Source organism: Mastomys coucha, unplaced genomic scaffold (assembly GCF_008632895.1).
Source record: "Mastomys coucha isolate ucsf_1 unplaced genomic scaffold, UCSF_Mcou_1 pScaffold9, whole genome shotgun sequence".
Classification (NCBI taxonomy): Eukaryota; Metazoa; Chordata; class Mammalia; order Rodentia; family Muridae; genus Mastomys; species Mastomys coucha.
The window spans coordinates 46,415,237-46,425,593 of record NW_022196915.1 but is presented as its reverse complement, the minus strand read 5'-3'; the positions used below and the strand labels follow the sequence as shown (position 1 = coordinate 46,425,593).

Genomic DNA, 10,357 nt, shown 5'->3' with positions numbered 1-10,357 from the left:
ATATATATATATATATATACTTATGTGTATGTGTGTATGTATAGTGAAACTGACTATCCCATTGGAGAGGAGTTTCATTTCACTAGACTGTACACTTCAGCCAGATCGAATCATTGTAAATAACAAAGGGGTCTCACTTTGAGGATGTTTTACCATCAAACAGCCAAAGAGGGCATCCAAGTGACAGTACCAAGTTGAACTGGGTGTATTTCCATATTCTATGTTCTCATTTCAAGAAACTTTTTAAGTTCACCTTTTCTGTATGAAGCCCACAAATGTCATCCTCTTTTACTTTTTCCAGGCAACAAGGGCGGCCATCACTCAGCACTGCACAGATCTTGGAAATTTGCTGGGCAAAGAGAACGATGTGGCCCTCATCATTGATGGCCATACCTTGAAGTATGCACTCTCCTTTGAAGTCCGCAGAAGTTTCCTGGACCTGGCGCTCTCGTGCAAAGCTGTCATCTGCTGCAGGTGAGAATGTGTGGGTTGTGTTCAGTCAATGATCTTGATGTGTCTGTGCTGTGGGCTTTGGTAGAGGATGATAGACAGAAATTCTAGGTTTCAAATTCTATGTTAAAAATAGAAAAATCTAGCTAGGCAGTGGTGGCACAAGCCTTTAATCCCAGCACTTGGGAAGCAGAGGCAGGCCGATTTCTGAGTTCGAGGCCAGCCTTGTCTACAGAGTGAGTTCCAGGACATGCAGGGCTACACAGAGAAACCCTGTCTCAAAAAACAAAACAAAACAAAACAAAACAAAAACAGAAAAAGCTAAACAAAAACGTAAGTATATCTTTAGCTGTTGTTTCCTAGATTTTTGCTCAAAGCAGCATGTAACCTTGATGCTTTCGTTTCTTACCATTCCATGTTGTGGCGGCATGCACATGTAACGTGAGTCCTCTCTCCCAGTTGAACCTCTCTGAAAACACCTTCGAAGACACACCCAATGGCGTAATTATAGTAATAAGTGCTTCTTAATCTAGTCAAACTAACAACTAGAATTAACCATTATGCCACCCAACCAAAAGTCTTCGTTGGTTCTTTGTGGCGTCTGGGAAGACTTTTGATGCTAATATTTATTGATTGTACATAACATGGAGGTCTCCTTCTGATAGAGACTTGAAAATCAGAATTATGAAAATAATCCACTAGGAAGGTAAGAGGCCATAATAGACAAAGGGACTGTGGCAGCCAGAGGGTAAAAGGCATGCTGGGAATCTTGTCTTCTATAGTTTCTTGTTGCGTCTAAGATGTTGAATTGCTAAGTGAATGGGGCTTGATCTGTGTAAGTTCTTCAACACCGGATGCCATTGTTCTACCTGATCCTCAAGTCCTGGCCAGTCACTTCTTTCTGCCAGCTGCATTGTTCGCCAAGTAGCAGACCCCAGCTTGTTAGTGGCTGAAGCCAACAGTAGAACCAGGAACAGCAGAAAGTCATGTGGACCAGCCTAGTAAACTACAACTCAAAGCTAGCATGCTAACTTCTCATAGATGCTTTCATAGGTCAATCAAAAATGCTTTCGTCTGGGTCTCCAAGGGACAACCGGGCAGGCCTAGAGACTAGACTCCTTCCTAGCCAGCTGCTTAACACTAAAAGAAAAATGTTTCCTCCTCTCCCTCAGACTGCCTTTGCTGCCTGGCTTTGTGAGCCACATAGGTTCAAACCTTAGCATGATGCAATAAAGAGCTTGAGTTGCAGTTGGCACTGAGAGCCAGTTTTAAGTTAAATAACACCGACCATCTACTACATAGAAGTGTTCATTAGAAAGAAACCCCTGGGTGGCTCTCTGCTTCCGTGATCGCAGACAGTTCTTGGCTAATCTCCCACTCCAGTTTAAAAACAACAAAAACTGAAAGCATGCTTTATAAACAAAGCACTTAGGTGCTTCACCTGTGTTTTGAAATGTAAGCCAAATTTCGTGTGACTTTCACATGTAAAGGTGGCCTAAATTCTCATTTTCCATATTAAAAATTCAATCATTTTGAGTTATTCTTTTCTCTAAATACAGAAGAAAAAAAGGTTTTTTTTTTCAAAATGGATTTGTAGATGGTTGAATGTTGTATAAGAATTAAAATGTTATTATATAAGAGGTCCTTCAAACTAACACAGACTTAAGTAGTAAAAAGGGAAATCATGAACCACCCACTTCCCAGGTCCTCAGTGAGCCTAAGCATCCCCAAAGATCTCATCTCTACCCTCTTTACACTGAAAACCTCTCTGTATTCCAAGAGCAAGAACCCCATAAAGACATTTTCCAATCAGGTACACAGGATCTCAGCTACTCAGAAAACTGAGAAAGGAGGGTTACAAGGCCGTTGGTAGAACAGAGCCAAACCCCATCTCAGTCTAAGGACTTCTGAGTGATTCGTCTCAGGCATTCAAGTGTGCCTGCCTCAGCTGATGCGTGCTCAAACACCCATTCCATACTATTTAGGTAAATGAGAACAAATGAGTCTTTAGTTGTAATAATTTCTGACCTTGGAAGTTTCTTATATATTTTGATTACATTATACCCAATTTTGCTAATTACAGTTTGCTGTGCTTCAGTATTTTCTATGCAGTTAAAAGTTTTAGCAAGATCATATATAGTTAGAAGGATAGGTGCCAGTTTACTCTCAGGGCTCGTAGGTTTGTGTTGTTTGTTGCCCTGTAAACTTCCACCCAAAACCCAACGTCAATTGTGAGTTTGATATTTGGGTTGTTCATTCTAGGTGTTATGTGATAATTAAAGATATGTGGTCTCTGCTTTCCTGGGACGGGGTTTCAGAGCATTGGTGGTAATTCTTTGCATCGTCCTTAAACCCTCAGTGAGGCTGAGCTGCCCCACATTTCCATTCCTCATAAGCAGTGTTCTCTTTCTGGCATGTTCTCTTCCCCATTTGATTCCTAATTTCTTTTAGCGTTTGTTCTCGAGGGTTTGTCCTATTTTGCTTCCCTGTTGCTTTGATGAAACACTGACCAAAAGCAGCCCGGGTGGAAAAAAAGGTTTCCTTGGTTTACAGGGCTTAGTTGATCATCAAGGGATGAAAAAGCAGGAGCTTTAGGCAGGATCTCAAGCCGAGACCATGGAGGAATGGTGTTTAAGAGCTTGCTAAGTTTTGTTTTTATACGACCCAGGTTCATCTGCCCAGGGTTACCATGCCCACACTTGATTGGGCCCTTCCACATCAATTATTAATCAAGAAAATGCCCCCACGGACTTGCCCACAGGTCCATCTGAGGCAGCTCCTCAGCTGAGGGGGTCTCTTTCCTAGTGACTCTAGTTTGTGTCAAGTTCACAAAGACCAACCAGTGCATGGTTTCTCCTTCTTAAAAGCTTATTTATTATGATTGTTATTGTGTGTGCGGGTGAGGAGAGAGATGGGGTGTGCATGCCACAGTGCACCTGTGAAGGTCAAATGATAAATCCATAGCACCCCCCCCCCCACACACACACCTTTAGCTGGGTTCTGGAGACTGAAGTTGGGTTGCAGCAAGCAGGTAAGCCATCTTGGTGCCCACCTTGGTTCCCCCTTGAGGTGATTTTTATTTTATTTCTATTGCTGTCGCTCCCTGTCATCTCCCCATATATCCTACTGTGTCTGCTGTATTTCTGGAAGCCTCTGAAAGGTTTCCTGAGCTTTAGACACATTGCTCATCAGAGCCTCATCTGTGTATCTTCTCCTTATTTGCTTTACTCTTCTCAGTACCAGCTTTACAAAGAACTATCCAAAGAACCTTACAAAGCTGGGGAGGGGCAGGGCTGAAACATAAATGTGCCAGATGACAAAGCATAGACACGAAGAATTAGAAACAGGTCCTCAAACAAATACTTATGTACATGTATTTATAGCGCCATTGTTAACCATAGACACATGTGTAGACAACTCAGTTCACAAGTGGATAAGCAAAGTGAGGTCTATCTGTATAATAGTATCCAGCCATAAAAAGAAATGAAGCCATTGGCGTGTATTGCAGTGTGCTGAATGTCAAAGCTATGGGTGGTAAAGGAAGCCAGTTGCAAAAGAGATGGCATATGGCAACCTTCCATCCCTGTGGGATATCCAGAGTGGACAAACCCACAAAGCTAAGCAGCTAAGCGAAGGGGGGGAAGGGAGCAACTGCATCCTAGGTGCAGGCTTTTCTTTTGAAGATGCTGAAATGTTCTGGAGCCTCGTGCTGGGGACGCTTGTGTTGGGAATATGCTAAGCGCCATTATATGCTTACTCTTTAAAGTGTCATTTGTGTGTGTGTGTGTGTGTGTGTGTGTGTGTGTGTGTGTGTGCACGTGCACGCAGCTTATCTCATGGTGCTGGAGCTGGAGTTATAGGCATTTGTAAGACACTCAGTTATGGGTACTGGGAACCAAACTCAAGTCCTCTGGAGGAGAAGCAAGAATCTTAACTGCAAAGCCATCTCCCCAGTCCTCAACGGGTGAATTGTATGTTCTGTTAATTGTTTTTATCACAATAAAGGTAGATGTGTGAATAAAAGAATTTACTTAATAAAAATTAAATTTCACTGAATTAAAGAGAACAAAATATAGGTCAAGTAATCAAAAAAAAATCAAACAAAAAATAGTTCCTAGAACCATTCCCCCAGAGCAAGCAAACTGGCTCCTGGGAACTTTCCTAGCCACTGAGGGACTGTGGTGGGCAGTTAGGACAAGACTGCCAGCTTCCTGGTGAACTTGCACATGCTATCCCCACCACACCCCCATCAAGCCGTAGACACACTGGTGTCCCAAACTTTTTCATGCCTGCATTCTTTGAGCACTTTAAACTCAGAATGTCTCAGTAGCATTGGGCATGTCACCTCTGCCTCTCCTTCCCTCTCAGGGTGCCCACAGGAGTTAAGAAATATTGCCTCCCCTTTCTGGTGGCTCCACTTTCCATCCCATTGTGAAGACCTTTGTTGATATCAGTAGAAATGGGATTGTACACAAGCTAGGAACCTTTTGCAAAAGAAATCTAAACACATCCCACGGAGGAGTCTACACTGGATGTGCATCGTAAGGGTGGCAGAGGCCACCATTTGTATTCTTGGGTGTGTTTAGACTTCTGTCTAAGGCTAAGCCACGTATACAAATTAGGAAATCGAGGTCAGAAGTTCAAATCGTTTTACCTGTTAGTCCTTGACAAGTATTACCTTTGTTTTTCTGTTTGTTCACTTTACAAATGGGTAAATAAGTGGCTAAATCCTCTTGCACATCGTGGTCTGAGATATGAAGGGGAAGCTGGTGTGGGGTGATATGACTTCAGCCATGGCCTGCCTAGCTGTCCGTGCCTGTTACTTCGCTCACACATGCGTCTCACTCTCTGTCTCACTAACAGTTTGCCTGATTTAGGGCCCTCCTCTCCCTCTAGTTACAGAGGGTTTGTCGCTCTCCAGAGGGAGAATGAATGTGGAGCCCACTCTCAATATGTGCAAGAACGGCCTCTCTGTTTTCTTTTTTTCCTCTTTGCTTTGAAGCTCTTTGTTCTTGTCAAAATGGAAATAAATTTCATTGCACAGTCTAGTGGAGGTGAGCAGACTTTTGACCTCCCAAGAGCAGTCAGAAACGTTAAGTGGCTACCTCATCAGGAAGAGAGTCATGAAAGGCTCATCGGTGTCTCCCCTGTGAGGAAGTCGGCAGTGGCCTCTCCACAGACCCCTACGAGCACAGGTGACGCTGGTGGCCCCTCAGCAGCGCCTCCGTAGAGAGTATGATTTATGGCTTTAAGTATCTGGGCAGGAGATGAAGTAGAGATGAAGGCCATGGTGGAGTCTACACTGGATGTGCGTGGGAGGGGTAACCAAGGTCATCATTTGTATTCTTGGATGTGTTTAGACTTCTGTCTCTCAGAATAGATTTAAAAGCAAACTCGTAAAATCTGGCTCGAAGCCACAGAACTGAGGCAGGACCAAGAGGCGGAGGGTGCACTGGATATGTTTAAGGACTTTGGAGGGTTATTTTCCTAGCTAAGAATTATTTACATTTCTCCTAGAAAGAGAAATCAGAAAATAGAAGTGAGTAAAATGAAAGCAGTAATCACAGCACCACCCGCTGACAACTCACCCGGAGTTGGCACCACAGTCTAGACTCTGCCTGTGAAATATGGGGTTTGTTTTGTTTTTTTTGTTCTTGTTTTTTTTTGCATGAGAGGTGGGGGATTGGGGATGGGAGGTTGGGGGTAGGAATGTGGGGGTGGGAGTGGGGGAGTGTGGTCCACAGGTGCAAATTTGAAAGTGCATGAGGTTTCTATGTGAAGTAGTAATATAAAACATGTTTGTAGGCGGCTGAATAATGAGACTGGGCTGGAGCTCAGTGGTAAGGCACAGTACTTGCCTAGCGTATTTGAGGCCCTGGGTTCCATACAAAAAAAGAGAAGCTGAATGGTGTTTCATTATTGTGAACAACACTGGAAAAACACTTGAGAAATTCCATTAGATGATAATGAGTCCAAGGTTAAGCAACCTGGAAATGCCTAGCAAAAATATGTGCCCTTGGCCTGAGAGAGTGAAGTGATCTGTAGTAAGAGAGATGCAGCAGCTTCATCCATGCTGGGACGGACTTGGCTATATTGTATAGCTATGTATATACATATGGCTATATATATGCATATGTATATGTACACACACTCATATATGTGTATATGTACATACACACATTATATGTATATATACACATACATGCATATAGACAGAGGATGTATGCCAATGAATATATAAGTATGTGTGCCAATGTATGTGTATACACATATATACATATGTATTATATATGTCTGTATGCTTGACCCACCACCACACAAAAATAAAGTAATAATAAGCTAAAAAAAAATAAATCATAGAAAATCAACACATGGCACTGTGCTGAGCCAAAGTGCCCAGCTTTGAGCACTTCAGAGCATTCTCACTGCTGGGTCAGTCTTCTAGCATGTTCTGGACTCAAGCCTGTCACTCACTCCACCTGCTTCCAGTACCTGTCCGTCTGCCCTAACTTTGATTTCTTAGAAATGGCTTCTCGATTGGTCTCTTCCTCCATTTAGCTTTTTGCGTTAATGACTCATACTCAATAGTGGGAAATCAGAACTCTGGGCATCTTGTGTGTGACATCCTTCAGCCTTCAAGTGACACACAGTATTATGTCAAAGCAGAGCACGGGCACGGTAATTAGAATGCTATCGCCAATTGTGTTTTCGTTGGCCTCCATGTTGGTCGGGATCCAATCACACACTTGCAAAAATAAAACTCGTCTTTAGTTTCTTTCATGATGTGATTTCTTGGCAGTGTGTATGTCCAGCTGAAAGCCAGCTTCCTGGTTGATGTCTTAATACATGGAGCATTATTAACCTGTCCAGGCATACACCTTCCTCCAGACAGTTTGTACTGTGGCTTGGAGTATTTTCAGATTTGTTGATTATATACAATTAAGGCAGAAGGCATAACTTGTCTTTTTTTCTTTTTGCCAGTTTAGCTCTAACAGTGTTATTTGCATAGTTAAGGCAATTTTCTTTCACCCTTGCTAGTTTTGACACGCTTCGGAAGATGAGTGCTCTCAGATGTAATGTTTTGTGAATAAAAACAATTTCTAAAATCTGAGAATTTTGAAAATATTTTCCATGTGTATTTTACCAGTGTATCTCCAGAGTAAAAATCCATACTGATATGCATCTCCTGGTCTCTACAAACAACTCATTGAAGCCATGTTAAGTACCTGACTACCTCTCATCTTTGCATTATTAATCCAGCTAGGAAAGGGAAACGATTTCTAAGTAATTGGTTCTGATTCTGAAAAATAATTTTTTTTTCAGGTTGAAGATGACATGTTTATAAAGGATTGCGTTTGTGTTAAATAATTTCTGTGTAATACCAACACTCTACAAGATCGAGTCCTGATTACTAGGGGTTTTAATTCCCTTTCAACCAAATGTTATAGGTGGCGGGGGTGGGGGGAACCCAGGGCTTTGTTTGGACAGTGAGCTATGCCCAACCAGGAAAGGTACACACTGTCGCTGTGTTTAACTCAGAGGAAAACTAGAGAACACTTAGCACGTCAACTTGTTTGGTTATTTGTTGAACTGGGCAGATAGCTGACAGGACTATAGACAGATAGTGCAAGCTAAAGAACTGGAGAATCTCTCTGTGGAAATGTAGGGCAGACACCAAGAAGAACAGCAAAAGGCTGTGGACACTCGAGTGAACCTGACCCTTGGTGATGTGCAGTGACAATGGGGAGACAGCCTGGGAGGAGATCCCTGCCCGCTTGCTTAGGAAACTTCCATCAGTTTCCTTCCTGCGTTGGTCAGAAGCCTGGTTTACAGGGCAGAAGACCCCTCCGTTGACTTTCACACCAGGGTTTCTGCACAGAAGCTGGGTCAAGAAAAATCCTCAAAGCCCTTCTTTTCCTGGCTGGGTTAGTCTAGAAACGTCGGCAGTATCTGCTCACATCACTGGCTTTACTGCTGTCCACGTTAGGAACCACGTGTGGTGCCACAGTGGCAAACAGACGCACCCACTCTTCCCAGCTTCCCCGCTTCCTGTGTTCATGTGTGATTAATTCATTGCTGCCTGTCATTCCTGACAGTGCTGCTTGCCAAATGAAACAGGGTGATTCCAGGCCAAACGTGGTCCAAAACGCTGAAACAGAAGCTCATAATATTTGGGCATTTTTCCTACTAGAAAAACAAAATGAGAGACAAAAGTAAAAAAAAAAAAATAGAGCTTAATTAAACATGTGGAATATGTCTTGAATATTTATGCCCCAAGTCTTGCTTTGTGATGATGCCTGTGCTTCAAGAGAAGATGTTCAGAATGTGATTCATCAATACAGGAAAGTGTCACATTAACTTTCATTAAAGGGGGGAAGAGCCCCCAAAACCTTTTTCCCTCACAATGCTGACACCTCTGTGACTGAGAGAATGTAAGCAGTTCTTACAGTAATTGGTCCCAAAGAAAATTATGTTTTCCATTTTCCTGTGTGTACATCTGACATGTTGACTCTCGTTCTGCTCCTTGAATTATTGACGTGCCCCCTTTTCTGATTCTTCCAAGCACCCCGAGGATCACTTCGTTGTAATGAACTCAAAACAGCAGGCAGCTAGATGAAAGGAGCCACGGAGATCTATCCTAAATTCTTGATGCTCTGTTTTCAGTTGGCCACACTTAGGCCACAGATTTCCACAGCTGCTGTGGTAGATGATGGAACTAACTAAAGTTGCTGCATTTGGGGAGCCTGTGGAGGGCACGAGTCTTGCGGCTATAATAAAGTTCCGGCTGCCTTATCGTGCTCCTGCGGCAGCAGGGTAGCCAGTCTACTGAGTGCCTGGCTTTCTGCTGTTTCCTGTTTGATCAGTTGGTTGGCCGAGCTCTGCCAGGGTTCCAGGGTTGAATCTCCTGTGGTTTGTTCCCTGACAGGCATACAGATGAGAGAGAGGGGAAGACAGACAGACAGACAGCCTCTCCTCACACTTGTCTATCAAATTCTTGACACCTGGGTCATCTGGGAAACACAGCAAGCATTTGTTCTCATTCTAAGCAACTGTTCCTACTGAAGTCTTTCACCACTTGGCCGCACCAGTCATTGAGACCAAAGTGAACCAGTTGGGAGATAATCCCTGTGCAAACATACAAGCGCCGGGCTACGTCTGTCGGGCCTTTGTGCATTCTTCTTTACTTTCGTTTGTTTTAATGGGTGGGTGGTATCTGAGGATATTAGAATTTTAGAAATCAGAGAATCCTATGTTATCACAATATTTTCCCCTTTTTTATAGATACTTGAACCTTACAGCTTTATTTTCTTTTTAGAAAATCCTGATGAACACATATTTAATTAATTTTCTTGAAATAGAGTATATCAACAGTAAGAGATTAAAGGCTTCGACCTAAAACATGAACATATGTGTGTGCCTTCAAGTCTAGTGCTTCTAAACCCTCGTGACATTGAATCGCCAAGCTTGGGAATTGATGTAAGGGGTATAGAATCATTTGGAAAGGGGAACTTATGAATGACTGGCATTATTAATTTCTTTTTAGTTGAGAGTATTACTTACACATCTGATACATGTGTACAGCATGTGCTGGTGAGATTAGAATAGTTAGAGTTTACATGTGGGTGGGTCACTGCCCTTGAGACAATTCTGATGTTTCGACTTTAGTTATTTGAGATATAACTTGGAGACTGTAGTTGCCCTACTGTGCTGTGGAATCTAGACTTATTCCCTCATGTGTATTTTGGTTCCTGGGATCTTGCCTCTCTAGTCCTCCCCGCTCTTCCTAGTCTCCAGTAGCCACTGTAGTCTTTTGCCTTTCTGCTCTCGGTTCCTTTCTCTTACCGTGACAGACTCAGCTCCTATCCACTAGGTTACGAACAACTGGATTTCATCCTTTCTTTTTTTT

General features: G+C 42.8%; 1 protein-coding gene across 10 annotated transcripts in view; it reads left to right on the top strand.

Annotated features, from left to right (window-relative positions):
- Window positions 1–10,357, top strand: part of Atp8a2 (ATPase phospholipid transporting 8A2) — a 554,904-nt gene that overhangs the window by 266,025 nt on the left and 278,522 nt on the right. For all 10 annotated transcript variants that reach the window (XR_004116436.1, XM_031362595.1, XM_031362603.1 and 7 more), the window contains one exon: window positions 302–474. Coding sequence is in view for 9 of the 10 variants with exons in the window: in XM_031362595.1 (XP_031218455.1) it covers window positions 302–474 (173 nt within the window). In the remaining variant the exon portion in view is untranslated. The remainder of the gene's footprint in view (window positions 1–301; window positions 475–10,357) is intronic.